Below are 25,718 nucleotides of genomic sequence, written 5' to 3'. Positions count from 1 at the left end.
TGGATGCTCACTGCAAAATGTCACACCCCTCTCCTCCAGCCTTTTGGAGAGCTCTGGGAACCTCAGTTCAGTTCATGTTTTCTCCTTGGTATAAATTTAGGCTAACCCAAAGCACAAGTGAAAATCAATCACCTCCTCTTTTATTCTCTGGCTCCAAAAATCATGCAAAAAGTCACCCTGTGGTGGGCCGACACTCAGCACTGCAACAGTTGCAGGACCGCCAGCACGGGATTGATCTGCAGAGCCCAAAATCTGCTGGCTTCAAGCGGGAGAGAGCAGGATGTGGCCCAGCTGCCTTCCTAGGGCTCATGTCAAGCTTTGCTCTTGATCTGAGGGAAATAAGATAAAATGACCCGCCTGAGGAGCAGACTGCCTCGCTGACATATTTGCATTAGCTTCAAATAGGAGAAGCTTCACATCAGCCTGTTAGCACGGCGCTAAAACAAGCGGACTTGGTGTCAAATGGCTGCGTAAAAACTACATCTTGGGGCGGCACTGAACTCCCTGCTGAGATCCACGGCGCGTCGTGCCTTCCCCTTCCGGCTCCGATTTATCCTTTCTAATCCCTAATTTAAAAAGAAAAAGCTAAGATCCTTCAGAAAGAGCACTGAGACCTCTCGTTCCAGATCCCATGTTTCTTTTTTAATGCTTCCTTAAGGGTCTCCATTTTTCTGTCACTTATCATCATCCGGAGTAATTTGGGGCTGTTAGAGAAAGTTCATTGCTGTAATTGCAACCATATTGGTCATTAAAGTTGACAGACAGCTGCTGGAGAAGTCACTTGCTGATTCCTACCACTCAGCAGATGCCTCTCAGCATTTGCTCAAATGTTAGCTTGAATTTATGAAACGGAAGCAAACACATCGTACCTTGAGGACTGATCGTTGCAAGGAGGGGAAAAACGAAGAACTCACCCAGGCCTGTTATTTGTAAGCAGCGCTCGCTCCCGTTACTTCCTGCGGTCCGTCTGGATCCGCAAGCAGAGGTGCTCCTCGGGGGACACCTCAGCCCTTCTGCTGCTCTTTCCGAGATGACGAACGAGCAATTCTCACTGGACCTTTCTGAGCTTGAGGACGTTTAGCAAAGATGCCAAAGCAAAGGACCTGAAAAAGCAGGTCCATCAAAGGACCTGAAAAAGCAGAGGGGGAGCCCCAGCCTCACCTTGCCTGCGCCCCGGGGGGATGGCTCCTCCGACCCTCGGGCATCCACCAGCAGCACCTCGGGGAGCACTGAGCTTTTCAGTTGTTAGGAAGAAATGGTTCCTGCTGCAAAGGCAGAAGTTGCTTTCTGAAGGCTGGAGGCTCGTCCAGCCCTGCCCAGATTTCCAGCTAACCCCTTTTTGGTTGCTGTCATTCAGTAAGCCAATATTTCTCACCGATGTCCTCAGCTTATACACGAAATGCTACCCACCGCGTTAGAAAATAAGGCCCCACTCAGGAGGGTTTTTTTAACCAGTAAACTTTATTTATATATAACAACAGTACAAAGTGAGTCCTTGGCTTGCAAAATAGGAGTGTTTCATATTTACAATAGGTACACAATAATATATTAGAATAATAACAAAACCCCCTTTTTCCTTGGAACATTTTTAAATACTTAAACTTTCTTACATTTTTTTTCCACAACACTTGTAAAAACAACAACAAAGAAAAAACAGACAATCATCTTAAAAAAAAATATAATACAGAACTCCAGTGTGTCAAGTATAATGGGGAGGGGAGGAGCCAGAGAACAATACGGTGGAATGGGTACGGACACGAATCCATTTTTTATTCCTGCCAATACACAACCCCCTAGAACTGGCATTAATTTTAAGGAGTGGGGCAGAAAAAATAAGGATCTGTTGCACGACTGATACCTCTACATTCTGTGACACCACGGGGCCTCATTTTGGGGAACATCCCAGAAGTTTTAGTACCTGTGTTTTCCCTCCTGCTTCCCACCGCTTCTCGTACAAGCCCCGAGGTGCCGTCAGCACAAACTCATCGACACGAGAGGGATGTTTTGCTGCAGCACCTCCTGCAGCAAGGAAGAGACAGAGCAAAGCCAGCCGAGCACTTGGGTTTGTTCCGCCGGCTCCTCTTCCAGGCGCCTCTCTGCTGTCCCGTCGCGAGATGGAGAGGTCTGGCGTGGGAGCTGCTGCACAAACTTCCAAGCTTATCAAAATGGAGGCATTAAAAATCTCAAAGGAAAGGCCATAAGGATTTTGTGTTTGAGTTGGCAGCCTCAGGAGGCCCAGAGAGTTTGGGGTACTGTCCATGAGACTGATGGTCCCTGCAGATCTTCTGAGCACGTTCTTGCTGCAGGGATGTACATGTTGTCACTCATATTCCACTTTCACAAAGGAAGAAGGGGATAACATGGGGGCACATGGGGACAGGAAAGAACGAGCACACAGAACACGGCCACAACCCTTCTGCTGCGTTTGAGCCGAGCCACCTGGGCTGCTCCTGGAGCAACCACGGCACCCGCAGCCGCCGGTCCCTGCCACCCCGTGCCACCCCGTGCCACCAGGCTGTCCCCAGTGGCTGCTGACCCCACATCCCCATCCCGATGCGGCTCCGCAGCTGGAGCATTGCCCTTCTCACCTAGAACATGAGCACCAGGCACATCCATGTGCTTCGAGCAGAGACTTCCAGGAGGAGAACATCGGGTCAAGGACTTCCCTCCTCTTCCCCCATAAAACCAATCTGACCGACCTATGTGTAAACCACACATTCAGGGTTGCTCAGCCCAGCAGATCCTGAACAGCATCTTTTTTTGCAGTGCACACCCGCACCTTTTCCTCCGATTATTTCCCCACTGAATGTCTAATTAAATAAAAAAAAACATCCTGTCCATGCGGGTGCTGGGTGGCCTGGAAGCTGTCAGCAGCCCTTCGCCTCCGGCCTCCAGCCTGCTGGTCCTGGTGGCCTCGGCCAAAGGCTGGGTGGAGCTGGGGGCGACGGGGGGGGGGTTCACTGAAGACACATTTCACGACACAGACCGGACGGCTCACCTAGCTCTACCTAGCACGCAACTATATACAAGGTCGCAGTTCCCTGCGTTATTGGCTTGTGGTTTACGGTACAAATGTAATTCTGAAACAGGATGGCTGAAGCTTTGTGGCATGGTAATGTGCCTTTGATGTCAGTTATTTAGCCTTCTCTGAACGTTTTTTCCTTCTCGCCAGGGTACAGTCACTCCCGACTTTGCCCTGATGTCTCAGCTTACTCACTTCAGGCTCTTCGCGTCTTGTTCAGGCTGGTGAGCTGAGTCCCCGTGGCAGGTGAGCTCTGACAGTGCTGGGAATGGGGTGGAGAGAAGCCAGCAGCAGGTGGGGACGTGGCCGGGCTGCTGCCAGGAGAGGCCCAGGAGCATCCCACGCTGCCCGAGGCGCTCCTCGTCCCCGCTGCCTGCCCGCCACTGCTGGAAGCCAGACCTCGTCCGTCCATCTGTCTGGCCACGGGAGGAAGGACGCGCTCCGAGCCTTCGGGCACAGGCACAAGGGACTTGCACCGAGGTGCTCAGAGCCAGCATCGCGCAGGAACACAACCCGAGAGCATTAAGTCCTCTTGCTTTTTCCCTCCAACTGAAGCGTAGGTATATCATGGCATTTTTGGTGAAGTCTGTTTAAAGGTAGGGTAGTTAGCCTACGTGGGGGTGGGCCGTTAGGATTTTAAGACAGTGTGTTGAAGGCACTGCTGTGATGAAGGTCTCTGTGGCCACCACGTCGAGCGGTCGCACTCGCCATCCCCGGGTGTCCCAGCACCGCGAGCATAGGAGGGCACGGCCACGCTCTGTGTCCATCCCACTCCTCGGTGCTGGCTCCTGCAGGTCTTCGTGAGACTATGGGCCAGTCCAAGCTGGAGCTGGCAGAGCTGGCTCCTCTCTGTGCTTCTCTCTCCTTTAAACATAAATTCACCCTTTATGGCAAAGCACGAGCCACTTGGTGTCCGCGTCCTCTGTACTTCGGTGGCCGCAGTGTCGTGGTGCTCCACAGCGGGGCTCATGCAGAGACAAGATTGCCTAGAAGTTAGACTCTTGTATGTGGGTTTTTAATAAAGGCTTTCAAGGTGGAGAAGCGTTTGATTAGCACCTTGCTCCCCCTTGGAGTGGGTGCTTTGATAGCTTATGAGCAGAAGATTAAATGGAATTATTTAAGCAGTGACACCAGACAGAGAGATTCCAGAAAGTGACGTCTCCCACTTTGATGTCAAAATACCTGAAACGAAGTGAGCTGGAGAATCGCAACACCAATCGGCCTTGCAGGAGGAAGGGGGCAGTGAGAGGGAGGTGAAATCATTTCATCTAAGGCAGTCATTGCCCCCTCCTGACCAAAACTCGAGTCCAGTATGCTGCAAGCGTGGCAAAAACGCCATTCTGAGCTTCTGAGCTTCCTCCTCCCAAAGGAGTAACTGGAAAGTCGGATGCAAGCAGGGCAATAGATCACAAGCACTTTGCCCCAAGGGGATATGTTGCTTCATTCCATGTAATTGCCTGTAAAGATCCATAATTCATGTCAACCACCACAAGTAGATGCTTGGTAGATTATTTATAGGCCACCCCTTCAAGTCAGCACCATGCCGTTCCCTACGCCATCCTTCTGAGCCTTTTTAGGTGATGGAAGAAGAGATGTTTCTGCTGCTTCCCTTGGAAGCCAGTCAAAACTCAATAGCCTACTGTTTTGCAAAGTGCTCCTGTTGGTTTCCCTTTCCTCCTCTGTTTAACTTCCTTCAACAACACAGAAAATAAACTTAATTGTCCACCTCCCTCCTTGGCGCTCACATGTATTCATGGAATACAGACCTCTTTTTAGCCAGCTCGGGCGCGGTTGATTCTTTTGATCCTTGCTCACACATCAGCCCGTCCGGGCTCTGCAGTTACTTTTACTTTTCCCCCTCACCTTCACCTTCCAGCACAACCCCAGGTGTGCCCGCCCTGCACCTTGAGCAGGGCCCTGCACGCAGCGGTCGCGCTGCTCATGGGCAGCCTGGCTGGGAGGCAAAAACCCCGCAAGTAGAAGAGAAGAACACAAAAATACCCCGAGGGCCTGGCTCGGGCTGTCCGGCCAGAACACATACTGGCATTCAGGCGATGGAAAAGCAGGTCTTTGCTTTGGGCAGTATTCATATTTTGTGAATCCTGTGGAAATAACTACTCAGATTAGCAGACGTGTTTGGAAACCGTTTTGAGTGCTCTCTTTGGGCTTCGGAGTACCATAAGAATTTGGTGAACAATCTGAATATGAATACTCAAAACAAGGACCACAACTAGAATATCTATCGTATATATCTGTAAAATCACCCACGGAAACCTCATGCCGGATCTCTGTCAATAACAATAAGAGAAACCTGTGAAAAACTCAAACCTCCTGGAGGATTTCGTAATAGCTGCAGCTCCACAATGATGGTGTGTGCAGCTGGGCTCGGGCTGCCAGGCGTTAATGGGACAACCTGGGCATTTCCTCCTTTTCTGCCTCTGGAGCTAGGTTCCCTGTGCAGCAGAGCGATCCCTGGGAAGGGAATTCTCCCTGTGACAGGCAGTCTGCAGCCTGCTCTGTCTCCTACGGTCTGTGCCAGCTCTTTCCCTGTCTCAGTAAACCAGAGCCCTCCAGTCACACAGCTGAGTCTGTTGTAAATGTCAGGAGCTTATTGCACGAGGCTGATCGTTAGTACTTCTCCCGCACTGGTAATAGGGCCCAGAGAAACTCACAGAAGTGGATTACCAGAAAAAAAAAAGTGGGCTTGGCATGGCTTTCAGTGAAAGGTAATTGCAACAGCAAGTTTCCTGAGACATCTCGATGCTCTTCACTGTGCTGGCTCCCCTTGGGACCACACTCCTGGTGCTCTCCTGGCTCCTTGAGCAGCCGTGGGGAAGGAGGGGCGCCTAAAAAATTGGTTTTCCTTCACTGCACGCGGGCTGCAGACTGAGGTCTGGGCTGGGACTGGCCAGCGGGCGCCTTGGCCATCCCACCGGGTGGCCAAGAGGTCCTGCTCCCTTGGCACCGAGTTCCCATCCCCTCACAGCCCAGATATCCCATCATCTGGCAACCAGGACCAACGGTCCTGGTGCTGAGCGGAGCCCAGGAGCAGCTTTGCTGCCCAGGTCCCACAGTCAATGCCTCCATCTGCATCGTGTCTAATGGCCCTGTCCTCCCTGCTGCAGCCTTCGCAAACATCAATATTTATTACAGAGAGAAATATTTACAGCGTTCCTTCCCCTCCTGGCACTCTACAAAGGGACACATAGGCTTTGGTGTCTTTGAAAGAAATAACACTCAGAGACATCTGCCTGTCACTGGCCACAGGAACACGTGCCAGCAGGCCAGCTAGGAACTGAAGATAACAACGAGACGCTCGGACAGACACACAGACAGCAGCGCTAGCTGGCACTTGCAGTGCTGGTTATGGTTTTCCCTTGCCTAGAGCAAAGATTTCTTTCCCCTCCCTCATGGAAATGAAAGTCCTGGCCCGCGGGCGACATCGCGTGCACTGAGACCGAGGAACTCGGCCGGAGCCTGCGCTGCTCTGTGAGTCAAACAGGAGAACAATAAATACGCCACCTCGCTACCTCTAGCCTCTTCAAGTATCGCTCACTGTAAACATCAGGTTCGTGGTTGTTTTACTGCAAGAAGTCGGGGCGGCTGCCACCAGGCTGCACGGGCAGCCCCGATCCATCCTCGCCGCCGGAGCACCGCCACGCCGGGGATGGGAAAGGGGAAAGCACTTACGTCACGTCCCTCCTCATTCAACAGCAAATGGGATTTAAAAAATATATATATATATATTGACACTATATAAATACATAGATAAAGCTGGATTTCAAGACAGGTTGGATGATTGGGTAGATTTGCAATTCATGTAAAGTTCCTTCTAGTGCCTATAGGTTACTCAGCCACTGAACCGTTTCTGGCTAAATTGTTATTTCACTTGTGTAGAAAGGTGTGGTGCAAACTTGTGCTCATATTTTTTTTTATAAGATCCCAAAAGAAGAAGATTTCAGTTTTCCAGACTTTCCGATTGGTGTAAGAGTCCCTCCGCAGAACGCCTGAGCCTCATCCTTGGGGGTCGGGCGAGGACAGGATTCAGGACTGAACCTTGCTGCCAGGATAATCTCTGTGGCCTCTGTGGTTTTTGCCCTGTTCCTTTTTCCTTTTTTTCTTCTTTTTCTTTCTTTTTTTTTTCTTTATTTTCTAAAAAAAAAAAAATTAAATAAAGTTTTATTTCCTAATATACATCAAATGATTCTCATGCAAAGCAGCAGTCATGGAGACGTCCAGACTTTCCAGGTTCCTTCTTTCCATGAATAATGGAAAAAATAATCCATCTTGATTTGACTTTGATTGAGATGCTTTGTCTTTTTTATCTTTCTGCCTTTTTGAACCGGATCCTACGTGATTTTGAATGCAGTCAGTCCTTGGGCCAGTCTCTGCTCTCTCTGGATGAGCCTTGGTATTTACGTGTGCCTTTCTTGCTTGTTCTCCCTCTCGAGCCCCGAGCGTCCGTGCAGTACTCTTGCCCCTTGCTGTCTGTGAGCATCGCAGCCTTTCTTCAGCTCTCAATAGACATGGCACCGATAAGTTGCTCTACTTTGTATGCCAGACGCTGCCTACGTGCCTGCTCATCTTGTTCCAAAGCTCCAATGAGCTGGTACAGGGAAAAAAAAAGGAGAAAACAGAAAGAAGTCAGTGTGAGGGAGAAGGGGTGGACAGGGGTGGGTGGCAGCAAGATGCGAGCAACTCGAAATGCGGGTGTGTGTTTCAAGGGACAGACAGAAAGCCAGTGAAAAACACGGGATAAATCAGGTCTGGGGATAGCCTGGGAACATTTCTGGGATGCATGCACAGCACGGCCACCAAAATGCGCGGTATTTCCCCAGGAGCAGCTGGCAGTGACAGAGCAATACAGACAATGCTTTCTCATGACACAAAGTGCTGAGGTTTTCCAGTGACAATAAATCCCTTCCCTCAGTTTTGCCCCAGTAAAGAACCTGGAATAACAAATGGCAAAGCAACGCAATGAGTGCTTCCACTCCGCACAGCCGTGCTCGTTCATTTGCTGGCCAGCTCGGAGCATGCAACCAGCACCACACAGTCAGTCCCGCTGTTGTACCTTGAGCTCCGCATCTCTTGTCTCATTTAGCATGAAAGTTATCAGATTTTAAACCCTAATCGGAAAATAGCTGTGGCATTGTATCACAAATGCATACATGCAATTAAATTACAAAACCCTTCCTTTTAACGGACATAATTGCAAAATAGGTTTTTCTTACACTGAAATGAAGGGGTGGAACAGATGGCGAGAATTTGGTTTCAAGTGATGCATTCATTAAAGGCACTCAGGCTGCCAGGGAATCTTTGCTAATAGGAGCCTGCACCACTGCACCAGGGGATTTGTACTGTGCTGTTCCCAAAAACCAGGGATGTTTCTGGGGGGGGTCACTGGGCCATGATGATTTTCCACTGCATTTAGGAGCGAGCTGCACTCGGCGTGTGCTGAGGCTGAGGAATTCAGCTGCTCACACAGTGTTTGAGCTCTCAGCTCTCCTGGGAAGCACCCTACAGAGCAGGACCTGAACCTGGCTGTGCAGGATCAGAGCAGATGCAGGCAGCAGCAGCACAAGAAGCGGCCGTGCTGCACCAAGGGTGATCTGGGGCAAAGCAGGAGCTGTGCTCCACGCGTGGAGGTGGCCAGCAAGGGGACCGGCACGGCGCTGCCCGCGGGCACCCACCTCCTCGCTGTACTTGCTGACGTAGGAGTAGATCTCGTTGAGCGCGCTCAGCATGTTGAACTCGGCGGAGTGCAGGCGCGACTGCTCGGCGAGGTAGGCGTTCATGTCCTGGTCGCTGATGGCCGGCAGCTTGGCGATGTCTGCGTAATACCTGCGGGGGCGAAAGGCGAGGGGCCGGTAAGGAACACAGAGGGTTAAAATGCCCCTCTTCACCTTGAGACTCAGACTGTGGGGAAGGGGATGTCAGTTTGCTTTACGCCTACATCTAGCAAAATGGGATCCTGGGCTGTGGCTGAGCACCGAAAATAAGAGCAGCAATGCTAGGAGCCGTGCCACCGGCTCGCTGCAGGAACCACTGGTGCTGCAGCACTTGCCATCGAGAGCAGAGGCAGCCTGCAGGTCCTGGGGCAGGAGCTCAGCAGGACCACACCACCACTGACCTCTCCACCCAGCTCTTGTAGCTGGGGATGTCCTTGGCGTACAGCAGCTTGTTGGAGGGGGAGTCCTTGCCCAGGCGGTGCTCGGAGGTGGAGCAGGAGTCCATGAAGGTCTGAGCCACGACGGAGAGGCAGGCGTCCGTGATGCTGCCCTTGTGGATGTCAAACACGAACTGGGGGTTTTTGATGACGTTCACCCAGAACCGCAGAGGGAGGCTGCGGGGAAATCAAGAAACAAAACCGAATGTTAAAGCGAAGGCTGGGAACGGGCCCTTCCTGTGCTGGGACAGGTTCCTGCTGCGTGCCCCACGTCTGATCCTGCAGCAGCAAGGTGAAGAAGGCGAGAGCTGAGCAAGCAGTGGGTGCTGAGGGTGCAATGCCTGCATCAGGGCTGGGCTGAGCAGCTCCAGAGGTGCTGGGCTGAGCAGCTCCACAAGGGCTCGCTGGAGGGGGTGGCCCTGGTACGGGGCATCTCCGCGTCCCCGTGCCCCCCAGCCGCTGCCCAGCAGCTCGCCGTCCATCCCCTGAGAGCAGGGCAGCAGGTATCAGAGGCTCCGTCCCCAAATCCCAAGGCCTTTGCAATCAAAGGGGAATTATTATTCCTTTTTTCTTTGGCTGTATAGCAGGATCAAACAACCAGCTGCTGCTTTCTATTACCTTTCAAGTCTCGGCTCCCTCCATCCAGCTTGCTGCACCGAAGGCTTCAGCATTAACTCTTGCTGCGCTGCAGGCCAGCAGCTGCATCCCCTGCAATGCCAGCTCCTGACCCCCATTGCACCAGCTCTGCCTTACAAACTGCAATTTGCTTTGACCTGCTCCAGCAGCCTAAGCCTCTCCCAACTCTCCAGTGAAATTCCCTTTCTGGGAATGCCGCGTGCCCCATTCCCCGTACAGCCCCAGGGCTGCCAGGGTGCGGCCCTGCGTGCTGCAGCATCCTCTGGAGGATTGGAGCCCCCGCATCACTGCTTGGCCTTAACCTGCCCCGGGTGCCCCCAGCACCACAAGCAGCATCCAGCCTGCGGAGGGCATGGTGAGAGCCGAGCAGAGTGCCCAGCACAACCACTAGCTCGCAGACCGAATTTTCCCCCTGCTCCTGTGCCCCCGTGCAGAGGAAGGACCGGGGTTTGTGCAGCCCAATGGCCCTGGCACAGGAAACTCCGCCGCTTTCTTTTTTACTGCTTTAAGAAGTCTCATCTCTACTTGTGATTCAAGCGTTTTTATCCTAATAACTCCTTCTTCTAAGGCTTTCAATAAATTGTTTTCAGCTTCCCACTGCCTTAGCGGGGAATCCAGCTTTTGCAGACGTGGTGATTAGAGGCTTTTAAAACCACGCGGGACTTGGGGGAAAATACAAAATCTTCAGGGAGCAGCCATTTGTTGTGCTTTTTTTCCTCCCTCTCGCAGAGGTAAATTTCTAACCCACAGAGCTTTTAATCCTAAAATAACGGCAGAGGCAGAGATGTAATAGCTCCATTGTTTGGAGAAGGCTGAGCCCTCGCTGCTGTCGGCAGGGGCTGCGTGTGGGGCTGACCCCCTCCTGCCCCCTGCTCCTGCCCCCTGCTCCTGCAGCTGCCCCAAGCTGGGGCAGGGACCCCCAGAGCCCCCTTGCAGGCCGGCTCTGCACACCCCACCATCACCAACGTCATCGGTACGGGCAGACCTGACCTGTGCAGCAGGCTTGGAGACGGTCTCGGGGTTTAGCACAGCACTGGGGTTTCCACCTGTGTGTGCACGGGGTGGGGGCAGGATCCTGGATCAACACCCACTGCCCCATCAGCATGGGGCACCGGCGCAGCAGAGCGGGGCGAAGCGTGAGCATGGCTCCGTGCTACATTCCACGTCCTGGGGCTATGGAGCTGGGTTGCCCCCAGCCCTTCCTGCAGCTCTCCCCCATCTCTGATTTTTTTCCCCAGCTCCAGCCGCCCTTCCGCCCCCTCTCCATTCTCACCAGTTGCTCTTCCACGTGTGCCGCACATCTGTGTCGTGGATGCCGTGCTTATCTGCTTGCTCATCCAGGAAATCGAACATGTACTTGATGGCCAGCGGGAGCGCGCTGCCGCGGTGCACGGTGCTGAACAGCGTCTCAAACAAGTCGTCCACAAATTTCTGCAGCGTACCCTAAAGGGAGCAGCAGCCAGCAAGGTGAAGGAGGGATGGAGGTACACGTGCGCTCTGCACAGCCCCACGAAGTGCAGCCACAGATCCCAGGTCCCGCAGGAACAAGCAAGGTCAGGAGCTTTGCAAACACTGCCCGTGCTGCAGGAGGACTGGGGGCTGCAGCTACCCAGGGCTGTGCTTCCTCTCTATTTCTAGCAGAAAACAATTCCTTTGCTTTCAAACTCATATCTATGTCATCCACAGTGATGAACATAATGAAATGAAGGAAAATTATTGCAAAAAAACCCCAAACAGTTAAGTATCTACAGGTACTGCTGTCCATAAAACCCTTCATGTTTTAATACCATATAGAAGAAGGAACTATGCAGCAATCATGGTGAGCATGAGTCTATTTCTGTTGCTGCTCCAGGAGCCACCCAACCCCTGGGGCATTACAGGGACAGTCCCCACCTTGGTGCTGAGCATCACTAGTGACTGCACAGCACCCTCACAAGGGCCTGGACAGACCTGCCCGTGTGTTTCCCAAGCAAATTTAGCACACGGCAGTTACCTTAGTAGCTAGTAGCCTGGTCAGGTAGATCTCAGACACCATCTTGCTGCCCCGGTCCCCTTCCTTCTGGTCTCCATGGTCGTGGTTTTTGACCAAATGCCAGACTTTGACGCCGCTCTCCAGGTCCGGGGTGATCATGGGGGCCCGGGAGCGCAGGCTGTCGGGGCTGCCGGTGTACCTGAAGGTGGAGTCTGAGCAGTGGGAGGAGAGGTCAGCCACATTCAGAGAACGTCTCCTTTCATTTCCCTGCCTCGTCTCGGTGATGCCACTGTGCTCGTTCATGCCCAAATCATCTGCTCTGATTTTTTTGCAGGGCAGTGGAACGCAACACCACACAGACACCCACAAAATGGAAGCGTGTGCCGAAACAGACCGCGTACTTAGAAATGATACACCTTGGTCTTCACCCAACACAGAGCCCCCAGCCTCGAGCCTTTCCCTTTTTGCACTCAGATGGGGGACCTCTCCCTCTTCATTCACACCCTTCACTTACATGACCGCGGCACAACAGGTCCCTGCAGGACACCTCTGTGCGCCCCAGCTCACGCACATCAACCCTGTGCCCCAACACCTGCACCATCCCGGTCCCTGTACCAGTGTACGTAAATAATAACAAGCTGCCAGCCCTGCTGCCCAGCGGGCAAAAGGAGCTCCAAGTGCAGGAGCCAAAGGGTTCTTCCAATTGCACAGACACCATGTGGGGACACGAGATATATTTAACTTCCCAAGCAACGCGTGCCCTGGATCCCATCCACGGCCTCTTCAAGCCAAAACATGGCTCAGAGAAGCCAACACCTAGCGTGCCTTGCTCATTTTCTTCCCCTCACTACGTTTCTTTGTTCTCCAGGAACCTCATGTGTTTTCTCAAAATTAGCCTTCCGATTCGCTTCTCACCCTTCTCAGCAAGAGGAAGGAGATCAATCATAAATCAGCCGAGGGAAGTACGCAAGTCGTTACAAAACTAGCTAGATTTTCATCCCTGATTAGGGCTTAGATAAATGAGTACTCCAACTGATATAATTAAGGAGACAGACAGGGGGATGGCTAGGAAAGCATCTACTAATTCTATTTTTAAGCATAGCTCTGTACTGATATATCATGGGGAAAGTAAATAAGTATCTCATTGAAATTCTGTCGGCACAATTAAAAGTATTAATCTTAACGTGAGCCATGATTCATACTGGTGGTTCGCAAAGGCTTTTGCATCTGGCATAGATCAATGAGCACTGAAGACCCCTCTTGTGTCGCCTGGGCTCGGCTTTTCCTTCACCTGAAGGGCAGAGGCACAGCAAGAAATGCCTTTTCTCCCATCCACTGAGCCCGGCGTGGCTTTTACCTAAGGAATCCTGCCACAAGGAGGGCTCCTTGGGAAGAATTGCTTTGGGAGCTACGAGCAAGAGGAGAGGGGTCTGTCAGGAGCCCTCTCGTCTGTAAAACACTCCGTACAACGGAAGATAATGAAAGATCAGTGCACTAGAGATTTTGCCACTGCTGCCTTTTATGGAAGTATATGATTACTCTGATTGTGGATTTAGTGCTATAAATGCACACCTGGCACCTAACGGGCTCATTTATTCAGGCTGGGGAGCCTTTAGGGACCATCTGCAAAGTGCCTAGCGGTGCTATTATGCAAATACCGAATTCCCAGGTGTGTGAATCCTGGCACGCCGAGTTAAGAGCGCTGTTACCCGTTTTTGACCCATTAGCTAAGAATCCAGGATCCTCCACTTAGAGGAGAAACGGATGAAGGAGTTGGGTTGTTCTCGTGCAGCCCTGCTCCCATGGGGTGCACACGGCTGCTTTCCTGCAGCAGCAGCCAGGAGGTGCCTTGCAGCACCTGGCCCCGCCGAGCCAAAAGCCTTTCCCTGGCCCTTTCCAGACCCCCATTCCCAAAGGCTGCTCACGCGGTGCATGGCATTTCCTCTTCCCACCTCTCAGGTCTTTTTGCTGTTCAGCTCACAGATGCAAAAGCCTTTGCAAAAAATCAGTAGCCAAGCACCCTTTTCTGTTTGGTACGTGAACGTAATGTCATTTTAGACAACGTGCCGTGGTCATCTGGTGGAAGCTGCTGCTTTTTTCCACCTAATTCCCTTCAGGTGCTGCCCTCCTACAACAAAGGCAGCTTCAGTCCCAGCTCACCCAGATACATCCTCAATCAGGACACGAGCTGGCGCCACGGCTTTCAGTGGCAGAGCAGCATCCGGCCGCCTCCTGCGAGTCTTCACCCCCCAGCACGCGGCTGCTTCTTACCGTATCTGCTAATGGACGTGCGGGATATACTGGCAGAGGCAGGAATGTTGTACGAGGAGGTCTGCTTGGGAACAAGAGCCACGACCGAGCGGTCCGATACCTGGGGAGGAGACAGAGGGGGAGACATCAGCAAGAGCTGCTTTCTGCACTGGGTGCTTATCTGCAAATGCAGCCAAGAGAAATCCTCAGGGCCCAAGCTTGGCAAGGAGCCGATGACCTGGTGCTTGGGTCCTCGGTCAGGGGGAAGAGCCCTTGGCCTTCCCAAGGGGAGAGGTGCTCCTCACCCAGCCGAGCTCTGCGCTGGGTCAGGAGCAGCTTAATGGCAAGGGACTGAAGGAAAGGAGTGTAAATCAAAAGACATATTGAAGATGGTTTGGGTTGCTCTGATTTAAGATTACATTTTATCCAATAAAAATGAGAATCTCAAGAATTGTTGTGATCCAATTAAAGTAACAATGCAGAGGGAATAAAACAGCTATAATAACGTTATGGGCCATAAAACATTCCTATTAAACCATTTTTTATTTTAACAATTTTTATGAACTTTAAAAGTTTGATTTACAGCCTGGCACGTCATAAAGCCATCTTTCAAGGGTATTAAATTGTCTGTCCCTCTGCTGCACCAGAGAAGGAATTAAATGCTGGGAAGTCAAACTATAAATGAACATTAGTGCTAACAAGGTTTTGTTATAGCAGACTTTAGTAGCCATGTTTAATTTTACCCTCCCTATAAATCTAATAGGCACTGGATGTTTTTTAGCTTATTTATGATAATTAGGGATCCACAGGTTGCCAGGGGCCTTTTGGCTGTGACCTCTGTGCTGCGGTGTCCCGAGGGGACAGGAGCTGCTGGGGGGCTGCGACCCGCATCCAGCACCTCCCTCAGCACCAGCACACACAGCACGGAGCCGCACAGGCAGCTCGCTCCCTTCCAGGCTCTGCGGTCCGCTAAGATGAAAGGTTTCATGCAAATGTGAGTTGTTATTATTGCTAGCGATAGTCGAAATAATAGCACTTGTGTTTCACAGCACAAAAGTGAGATATTCCGAAGCAAAACACTTCAAACACCTCTGTTATTTCCTCCTCTGCTCCTGCCTCACTTCATCCAATTTATTAAGTCAATGGAAGAAGCGATCAGTGGTGATATTATTTTCCTAGGCTGTTATTAGCTGCCACTTCAGCTCAGTTTCACGACGGGCGAAGCTGAGCGCTGGCGCTGGGTTCTGCAGCTTCACCGGAGCCACACAGACCTGGGCGAGAGGCGTTAGAAACTGCTCACACACCAAGAGCTCTCACTCTCTAAATTTTGGGTCGAACAGCTCTCGTCAGCTAAAAAGTACCAGCGTACAAATTAGCATCAGATGTAAGATGCATTCCTTCCCCATCTCACTCTGCTGTTGCCACACTTCCGTAATGCCCAGGAGACGCTTGAGAAGCTGGCTGGCTGGTTTACAACTTTATAAATATTCTGATTCTTCTACCAGCTGGAAAAGCGCTGCACAAAACACCTTAAAGAGAAAAAAAAATGAAAACGGGGCCGGGGGGAGCCGCGGTCTGGCAGCGCCGACACCTCCCCGTGACCTGGGCCAGCGAGGACACAGCCCGAGCAGCTCCATGGCCGCCGCCAGATCCTGGCTCTCGTTTTCTGCACAAATCTTCCCTCTCTGCTTTTAATTTTTCATTTAAAATAGTTTTCTAATCTCTCAGCCCTTCCAGGCTCCCAGTGGCTGACAGGTATTCATGCTCTGCTGCCTCCCAGTTAACCCTGCACGAGCCGCTGTAAATCATTTGATATTGAATTCAGTGCCTCGTTTTCCCCGAGTAAAGCCACGCGGGGTGAGACTCTCCCGTGGAGTTTAATAGGCATGAAACCGAAAGGACACCACACAAATGTAACGCAATTCCTTACAACTTGGTTTAAAAGCTCCAGAGACTTTAACAAAGCATTACAGCTATTTAACCTATACTTCTATTTTAAAAATGAAGAAATAAGCAGCAGGCATGCAGTTCTCCATATAATTCTCTAACGTGGTTCAAAAACATTACAGAAAGGTGAATATTTCCTTTTAAATCTAACTTGGCTTTTGACAAGGTTTACAATGAAAAATACATTTTATCCACTGTTGCAGACATATACTGTATTTATTCTGTATTTTTATCATCCTAAACATGTTCAAAACAAAATAGTGTCAAAATCTGACAGGCAGGTGTGGGGCTGCATAACTGCCCCGGCCCTGGCAGAGCATGGCAAGCAGGAGGAAGGCTGCTTGGTGCTTGGCAGGGCAGGGCATGGTGCTGAGCCCCGAGGAGCTGCAGGACTCAGCACAGCAGCAGGATGGTGGGGACCGGGCGCTGCTGGTCCTTGCTTCAGCGTTTGCTCCGAGGCAGCAGTGCCTCCCCAAAATGCACATGGTTTTATCGGAGGAAATCATGTGCTGGGCATCTCCAGTGACTGTGTGCAAATCCACAGAGATCGCTTAAATCGGCAGATAAAGGTGAGTGACAAAGAGAAAGACACCCGGCTGAAAATAAGGACGGCTCTGAATGAGAGGGGGAGGTAGCTTTACAGAGCTAGATCTTATATTTATAGAAATCCAGAAATCATCTCGCCAGTCCTCCACAAGCTGGAGGAAATCTACACTTCATGTTTACGGCTGAACCACAGATGTTTCATACGGATGGTTTCCCTTCCCTGCCTTCCTGCAGATCGCAGAATTCCCCCCCTGCTCCTTTGCCAGGCACTTCCTCTGTGCTTCGACAACCCTGGTTAAAGCGGTGAGAGCAGCGCCTGGGGCGCAGGTGATTTTATGCCCTCTTCTAAGCTGTGCCTCTGCCCAAAATATTTGTTTTACTGTGTAGTCCTGGAGCATCTGTATTTCTGATACCTAAATAAAAACATTTATTACCCAAACAGAAAAAAATACTGGTAGAAATACAAAAAATCATTGCTGTTTGTTTTTGGCAAAAGCCCTGCCTTGACAAGATTTCTGTTGCAGCGCGGAGAACTTGGCTTCTTTTTATGGCTGCAACAGCTCCATTCGGGCTGTGCAGAGCTGTGGCCAGAGCCATGTGCAACTGCTACCTATTTAGATACTTGGCAGCAAACTTCCACTTTGTTCCAGAGCAAAACTGACATTCGAGTGGCAGGAATAGCTGCAGTGTCTTGAGTGCTGTCAGGATTTTGTTTATTTTAAGGGTAAACTTATGGCTCAGATTTCCCCCAGGCACCAAAGTGAAAATACTTGCTCCCCTAGCACCCAGCACACATCAGAGCAACATGAAATTCACTTGTGACTTCCTCAGATGACTTTTAAAGATCAAGGCACAATAAAATCTCCCTGCTTCCCTGCGTGCTGGTTAATCCCTTGCAACTGTCAGGTAGGAGAGGTTTTAAAAACAATGCAATTCATCTGCGCGACTCCCACAGCATTTTACGGTGATCTGAGTAATCCTTCGGGCTGCGTGGGGAAGCTGACCCTCGAGCAGCTTTTTTACAGGCACTTTGCATATTTATGCCACCCTGTGCCTTGCTCCCTGATGCTGTGGCTCCTGTCAATACTGGCTGGCGCTCAGCTTACACAGCGTGAGTCACACTGATGGACTCGCGATGGTGTATAAACAGGGAGGGATGCCAGATTAAATACTGAACACTGCTGCGTAGTTAGTGATGGACAGTACTAGGTTACCGGTCCCAGTTAATGCAGTTATCCTCTGCTGCAGCCAGCCTTGGAGGAAAAGCCTCTGATTCCTTTCTCAGACTTCCCCAGCTCTGCCTGTACCTCTCTGGACACCTCGCACACCCTAAGCAGTCCTTCCTCACCGCCACGCTTCTCTCCAGGGTGCTCGTGCTGCAAAAGCTAAGGACGGCAAAAATTTCTTAGCTCACCTTGGCCAACACAAAATAGAGCATCCTCACTGCCTAGCTTGGTTTTATGTGGCTTCAGTGGCAAAACTCCTGGGACTTGGCTCAGAACTAGGTCTGGGACTTGGAAGGAAGGCACAAACTCCTCTTCCTCCCCCGGCTGCTCTCCTGCTTGTCCCACTCCATGCCATCCCCGCCCGGTCCCGCGGCTCCAGCAGCAGCAGCTCAGCCCTCTCCCAGCTCCGTCTATCTCGCCAGCACGGCTGGCGGTTTTAATTTAGCCAATTTTCACCTCTGCTAGTTTCTTTAAGATCCATGTCAAGGTTGCTTTCCTGTCTAATGCAGAAGCACATTGAAGCAGTCAGGTTTATCATACAAATGTGACCTCCCCCCCGCCTCGGTAGGCGAGACACTTGGAAAATTAAATTTCTGCTTTTCTTTCTCCTTCCTCCTGGCAGCTTCCTGGAAGCCACCTGCTAGGGCTGCTTTCTCACCTGATAATGCATCAGGGTGTTCAGGCGCTTCCAGTCTCCTTCAATCTTGGTGGTGATGTCTTCATCCTGCAGGACCACCCGCGCTATCCGGCCCTGCCGCCACTCTGCAGGAGGCAAAAGCCACGCAGTCAGCGAGGGGAAGGGCACCCACGGGCTCGATCCGCTCTGATACCAACATCTGCCCAACTGCTGGGCAGCGAAACCCACTGAGGATCACTGCTAACACCCACCCCCCCACCCACCCCCTCCAGCATGCTGGGGGCTCCTACCCAAGTCCATGTCAACAGCTCTCGGTCTCTGGGAGTAGGGGACATTCTTGTACACGGCATCGAGGATCTTCTCTTTGACCTGAGTGATGGTATCACAGTTCAGCACCTTCACAGGGATCTCTGGGCTGTTCTCGTTGTCTGGGTTCACGCAGTTCAGGATCTGGAAAGGAAGGGGAACCACACCATTCTCTGAGGGGCTTCAGACCAGAGTCCAGCAGTCCTCCCTTTGCTACAGGGAAGCTAATGGTCGATGCAGGGGGAGATAAAATGCTCCCCTCCAACCCTGCCTTTCAAAACCATAGCTCGGGCTGCTGGGACATAGCTCAGCTAGGGACTCTGCTGCCTCGGGCCTGGGTCTGGCAGCACGAGGCCTTCCTGCACGGGCAACACCGCTGCTTCACGGCAGTGCCCCCTCCACTGGCCCACGGGCCAGAAGGGCTCACGTCCAAGTGGGGAGGACAGGAGCAATCAATGGCAACATCCCCAGGGATCACTCACCAGAGTCTTGTACTCGATTTGCTGCCGGATCAGTTTGTCCTCGCTGAGGGAGTAGCGGGCCTCCCCCGTGATGGCGTCGATCGGGCCCTTCTCCATCTGCTGCTTGATGGCACAGTAGAGCATGAAGAGCGGCTCCCCGGCACACTCCTACCAACGAGACAGACAGCAAAACTAACACGGAGGTGAAGGTGCATCTCCTCCAGGGCCACTGGCCCGCAGACTGACTTTGCACGGGACTGATTTCAGCAGAGGCACGGTCCCATTGCCTTAATCGCTAGCATGTGTGCAATCCAGGCTCAGGCCCCGGCAGCTCCTGGAGAGGGCGGCCAAAACCGCGAGCTCCGCTGCTTGTTGGGTGTGTTGTCCTTGGCTTGGGAGCTCTGCTGAGTCTGTATGGCTGTAAAGTGGGGATCTGAGATCTTGATCTCGTTCATCCTCATAAAGTCAATTCTGGGGGGGCTTCCGAAACCAAAAATAAAGTTAAAAAATATGAAAGCCCAGGCATGGAGGTGTAAGTGAGAATTGCCCCTAAGTACCAACGAGGTGCAAGCCCTCAAGAGGGAACAGTTTGGGGTACTCCAGAGAATACAGCCAGGTGACACGAGGTGCAACCAAAACCAGGGAACACCAAACAGAAGAGCAGAAAACCTTCTCCCAAGGAGAGCCTTTAAACAGTGCTCAAGGGAAGCAGTGGAAAATCCATTGCGTGAGGGATTTTCAGGTAACTTCCCCCAAAGCTGCCTTGCTGTGTCATTTCACTGGGAGCCTAACGGAGGAGCTGCAAGCCCAGCTCCAGCCCATGTGGGTGGGACGGCAGAGCAGCAGTGGGGGCCCAGCTCCATCCCTCCTTACCTTGAGGAACTTGTGGAGGAGGAAGGCGAACCAATTCGTCAGCATCTTCTCGGCCACCGACTCCGTCCTAGGGGAGCCAGGAGGAGATGCATGTTACAGACAAAGCCAAACCACGTCTCCCTTCGCAAGCCAGCCTCAGGAAGTGGGAAGAGCCAGAGATGGGAGCGGACGAGCATCCTCTCTCCTGCTCCCCGCACCAGTGGACACAGCTCACAGCACCACCGCCAGCCCGGCATGGCTCCCGGTGCAGGCAGGCAGCAGGATGAGGCCAGCCCGGCCAGCGCTGTCCACATGCACCCAGCTGACAGCCCATCACAGCCCTGATGGTGACGGGGAGCCTGGTGACACTCGGCTCCTCGCACGTGGTGCAAATTACAGCCTGGCACAGTAAATCACTGGGATTTGCAGCGGTGGCTGGCAATCAGGGACAGCAGAGTGACAATGGCAGGAAAATTGCAGCTTTCTCCCCAGTCCCACCCAGCATCCTCTCCCCACATTGTGCCTGAGATTATTTCTAATTTAAATACAATGCCTCCTAATGATAGTTTTAATGCTGGCTCTGTATGCCCGGGGGGGTACTTTCCTTAAAGTGCCACGGTGCCTTTTCCTGGGACAGGACAGGCTGGCTGTGCTGGTGGCAGGACGTCTCGTGGCTCACACCTGAGCTCCTGGTGCCATTCCTGCAAACTGCCCGTGGGACACCGTGCCCCCAGCCTGCCGAGCACACGGGCTGCCCTGCACGAGGGTGGTGCGATGCTGCAGCAGCCACGACAAAGCATGGGGTCCTGCCGGTCCCAGTCCTGCTCCTGACCCATTTTCTCTGTTCTTCCCCAGCTGCTCTGTTGACTTGAATTAGGGACTGCTTCTCGGTATGTATTTATACAGCATCCGGCGTGTTTGGAGATGATGGCATTTAATGGAAAAAAACAGGGTTTGATCACAAAGTCAAGCGGATCAAGTATAAACGGGAACCACAGATTTCAGCAAACAAAAGCTGACTCCAGCCTGCAAAAAATAAAAAAACCCAACCCGGGGGTTACGTTATCTATCATTTCCCAGGATCACAACATCTGCCAGAAATTTGTGAAAATGTCTGCAGATCCCCAAAGAATTTGAGCTTGAATTGATTAACTGCCTAAAAACTCATCCTACAAACTGACACGTGCATGGTTCACCTATTTAAAACGTTTCCAGCACCCAGTTAAGGAGGAGAACCACGAGCACGCTGCCGCGGCTGCGCCAGCCAGCCACAAGCCACAGAAAATGAAGAGCTGGTGCCACAGCCATGTTAAAGAATAGGAGAAAAACGCAGAAAATGAAAACATATTGTCATGGAGAGGGGTACCCCCGTGGCTGGCTGTTACCTTCTGCTTCTTTGTCAGAAATAAAAAATCATCTGAATGGAGCAGCAAAGAAGGAAGCAGCTCCAAAGCTCTCCAGTCCCACTTCTCCTCACCTTCGAGTGCTGAATCTCACTCTCACCTCGACATTGAGAGACTTTTGCAGTGCAACAGCTCCAGGGACTGCCACCAATTAAGAAATTAATCATCACTGTCCTGTGCCAGCTGAGGAGAGGGGCTGCTCAGAGCCTTCAGCGCTGCTGGCCGCAGCAGGCTCCTTGCAAACACGTCCCCTGTTCTTACTGCCCCTGGCCTCCCGTGGCACAGCAAGACTTTTCGGCCTGAGCAGGACCCCAGGGGGGGCTGTCCCCAGCCCCTGGCAGGAGCCACCTCTGCCCTGCACAGCGGGCAGGGGGCTGCCGAGCTTTGTGCCGCCGCCCCAGCAGGCACAGCCTGCACGCTGCGGCCGGGCTGCTGCCTGCAACGCCATTTGAATCTGCCTCTAAAAATAAAATATAAGCTCCTGAAGACTAACACGGCAGGGGACAATCCCTAGGCTTGGAGAAAGCCCATCTCAGACTGACCACAGAACAAGGGCAAAGCACGCTCTGGCGAGGACTTTCCACGCGGGGGTCCGATGCCAGCATCCAAAGGCTGGGCTGCTCCCCTGACCCGCTGAGGCACTGGGAATGAAACGAAACTAAACAAAAGGAGCTGAGAGAACCCCAAAATAAATATGTATTTTATTAATTTTCCCTGCTTTATCTAGGTCTCCCAACCGCTGCCTGCTCTCTGTGCCAGGAACCACAGCAGCTATTTGATTTAATATCAGCTTTTTTGCTGTCTCCCCCAAGGGGCAGCAGCGGAGGAAAGAGAGGGGAAAAACAAAGAAGAAAGAGAGGAAGAACGGAGCGCTGATTAGCGACTGCTGCCACCAGAGAGCTCAAAAAAATAAAAATAAGCAGCGTCTCACTCCGTGGCTCTTCACTCACGACCAACTCGGAGCAAAAGGCAACAGCAGCACTTTCCTGGGTCCTGTCCCTGCTGCTGCTGTGGGGAAGGGGCACTCGCAGCATGGGAGCGGGGGTCCTGCTGCTGCTGTCATCATGAGGCAGCCAAACAGGACCGCGATTTTCACCACCTGGGGTCTGCTATCTCAGTCCCACGGCCAGTTGGTCGGTAAGGGCTGAATGCCTGCATCCCACGTACCTGCTGAAAACCACAAACCTCGGCACCGGGGTCGGGCGGGCACGGGACGTGGTGCCCCGCGGGGGCTGTGCTGCGGGCGCAGAGGCTGGGCAGAGCGGGGCACGGAGCAGCTCAGCCCTCACCCCACAAGTCCTAATTGAAACAGCAGACCATGCCATCATTTCTAGAACAAGAACTGGCTCCAGCATAGCAGGGAGATGGCTGCTGATTTACTGCTCTGCTCTCGCCCTGGGCCACGGATGATCTTTCGGAGCAGCGGGTGCGTGTAGGGCTGGGTGTGCAGACGCACAGAGGGAGGGGTGTGTGTGTGTGTGTCTGTGTGTGTCTGTGTGTGTCTGTGTGTGTGTGTCTGTGTGTGTTTCTGTGTGTGTGCGTGCCACCCGCCAGCAGGAGCGGGGAGCACGACCGCAGCTCCTCCAGCAGCCCAGCTCGCCTGGCTGGCACCGGGAGCTTGGTGTCACGGGGAAGAGTGTCATGGATGAAATGCCCCAGCGAGGCCCCTCACAAAGAAGTGACAGGAGTTTTGTCACCACACGGTGATACCAAGACAGGAGATAGAGCAGAGCCCTGTTGTAAACACACACAGCAGGCACGCCGCAGGGCGGCAGGTAGCGTGGGGTGCTGTCCCCCATCCCCTGGGTGCTCCAGAAGGCCCTGGGGACTTTGCGCGGCAGCGGGCACAGAGCAGGATTCCTGTCCCCATGCAGACACCTCCCTTCAGAGCCCACTTGTAATCTCCGACACTCAGAACCCACTTGACACCAGTGCTCGCAGCAGACAAGCAGCAGCACGGGGCTGTCCCCGCAGGGCCGCTCCATGGGCGGTGTGTGCCCAGCTCTGCCCCCATGGGCTCCTGCTGGCACCACACTGCCAACGCCACCACCGCATCAAGCCTGGCTTCTCCTCCTCTCACCCATTTTAAAGCAGCAGAACATTTGCTCCTGGCTCAACTCCTCTCCTGGGTGGTTCTGGGACACCAGACCCGAACCCTTCTCACATCAGAGCTGTGTCTGTCATTGTTCCTGGCCTCTGACCTCCCAGCACAAGGAGAACGCCGCACACGAGCTCTGGCCGGTCATGGCACGCTGCCTCGCCAGCCAGAGCGGGCAGGGCTCTGATCGCCAGCCTCGTGCTCCTGGAGCACGGCAGAGTCATTACTGCAGGCTGAGGCAGAAGGCGCCTTCCCAGCGACTCGTCAAACCACGGGGGAAATTAAGACGGCTTCTTTCTCTGAGATGAGTTATTGCCTCCGCAAACACAGCCAGATTTAAAGCAATTTCCTGTCAAGCATATTCATTATGGCTGAAGGAATCCCTGAAATTTTCCTGGAGCTGCGAAATCCTTCCCTTCCCCTCGGCTGCCCGCCCCAGCAAGATGCCAGAGGAGCTGCAGTCGGCAGCACGGACAGGATCCAGCAGGACACGGGATGGCAGCAGCTCATGACACAGAGAACAGGGAGCTGCCTTCTCACGGCCTAGCCTATAGCCTCATCCAGCCTATATTTATAAAGCCTTTTTCCTCTTTTCTTTCTGACATTTCCCTGCATGACCTTGGGTTAGTTGCCTAACCCGTGCTCGAGCTTCTTTCCCCAGCTGTGAAACACAAATGTCCCTGCTGCACCCAGCCTGGGAGCTGGGAGGATAAACCCCCCTTTTTATTTAAAAATAATAAAAAAAAAGACACAGGGTGAGGGTCACGGAGGTGCCTGGGCTGCAGAGGAGAGGTGGGGACACACAGCTGGGACAGCCTGCCTTTCCCTGGAGGCACAGGGACAATACCCAGCACTGCTGACCTGATGGGTTTGTTCTTCCAACCAGGTTTTTAACGATCTGCTCACAATGAGAACACCCCAGCTGATGGGAGACAGGAGCCCTCAGAACCGCACAGACACCTAACAAAGCAGGCTCTTGTCCTTAAAAACCTGAAGCCTGGTGCAAAGGCTGCAGATGCTGCATCTCGATCCCTCCAGACACAGAGCTGCCTCCTCCTCCTCCTGCCTGCATGCACAGGGTGCTGCTTGGCGTGGTGGTGACAGCAAGCCCCACTTTCTGTGCCCCTCAGCTCCCTGCCATGATGGGACAGCCCCACATCCAACAGGGCCAGCAGTGGGAGCGAAAACCCCGGGCAGAGCTCGGGGTGCCCTGTGCCGCGCCGCCCTCCCACGGCCCCGTCCCCTCTGGCCGCGCGCTACCTGCGCAGCAGCAGCTTGGGGTGGTTCTTGTTCTCCAGGTTCTTCTCGATGAGGTCGGAGAGCAGCTGCTTCAGCACGTCGGTGGCGTACTCCAGCCTGCCCTGCAGCCCCGTCATGATGAGCGAGGCCACGTTGCCGCGGTCGCGCATGGAGAAGCTGCGCTGCAGCTCCAGCGTCCGGATGAAGGTGAGCAGGAAGACTTTGTTGTTGATCAGCTGGGCAAAGAGCTTTAGCGCCTTTTCCACGCTCTGCTGCCCGTTCCCTTGGACCTGCGGTGGAGGAGAGCACCCATCAGGAGGGAAAGGGACCGGAGGGGACCACGTGCACAGCACAGCCCCGAGTTTTCCAACCGTGGTCCACCATGAGACTGGCACAGGACAACGGAGCCCATTAGTTTCAGATCAAGGCATGGGGACCAGCAGCATCCCCCAAGAGCAGGGTGATGACAGCAGAGCTGATGCCGCTGTTCCTGCCCAGGATGGAGCAAACATTGCCACAGGGACACCACTCCGTGCCCCACAGCCCCGCTGGTGCTGCCATGGGGACCGGGGGTCGTGTGGCTGGTTTAGCCCTGGGCGCACGAGAAACACCGCACCTCTGCCTCTCAGCACCCCAAATGTGGTCTGCACGGTTAGCCAGTGCTAACATCGCCCTTCCTGTGCTCCCCGAGCACTCCAGCACATCTTCATCGCTGCTCCGAGCACTCTGCCTGCCATAAAGCTGCTGCTTTGAGGCTAACGGCCCTATAAATGATGTACGATTTTGCTTGTTCTGCACAAAAAGTGACACCCTTATAAGTAAATTAAATACCAATTTAGACTATTGCTTTATTATGGGACAAGTATAAAAAATTAATTGAGGCTTTCAGCCAGCTCCAGACTGGAGTAATTCATTACGAATGGAAATGATGAACAGCGTTAAGCAACTCTTTACCAA

At 52.8% G+C, this 25,718-nt stretch overlaps 1 protein-coding gene across 4 annotated transcripts in view; it reads right to left on the bottom strand.

Annotated features, from left to right (window-relative positions):
- Positions 1-1,442: 1,442 nt before the first annotated feature.
- Positions 1,443-25,718, bottom strand: part of PLXNA2 (plexin A2) — a 204,807-nt gene continuing 180,531 nt past the window's right edge. For all 4 annotated transcript variants that reach the window (XM_080569478.1, XM_080569479.1, XM_080569481.1 and 1 more), the window contains 11 exons: positions 24,783-25,051; positions 20,043-20,109; positions 19,191-19,337; positions 18,693-18,852; positions 18,424-18,527; positions 14,068-14,167; positions 11,818-12,008; positions 11,098-11,267; positions 9,153-9,365; positions 8,713-8,863; positions 1,443-7,628 (listed from right to left, as the gene is read on the bottom strand). In XM_080569478.1, coding sequence (XP_080425604.1) covers positions 7,533-7,628; positions 8,713-8,863; positions 9,153-9,365; positions 11,098-11,267; positions 11,818-12,008; positions 14,068-14,167; positions 18,424-18,527; positions 18,693-18,852; positions 19,191-19,337; positions 20,043-20,109; positions 24,783-25,051 — 1,668 coding nt within the window. In that variant the 3' untranslated portion in view covers positions 1,443-7,532. The remainder of the gene's footprint in view (positions 7,629-8,712; positions 8,864-9,152; positions 9,366-11,097; positions 11,268-11,817; positions 12,009-14,067; positions 14,168-18,423; positions 18,528-18,692; positions 18,853-19,190; positions 19,338-20,042; positions 20,110-24,782; positions 25,052-25,718) is intronic.

This window comes from Anser brachyrhynchus, assembly GCF_964034855.1.
Source record: "Anser brachyrhynchus genome assembly, chromosome: 27".
NCBI lineage: Eukaryota > Metazoa > Chordata > Aves > Anseriformes > Anatidae > Anser > Anser brachyrhynchus.
The sequence above is the reverse complement of the archived record's forward strand: the minus strand, read 5'-3'. Positions and strand labels throughout refer to the sequence as shown.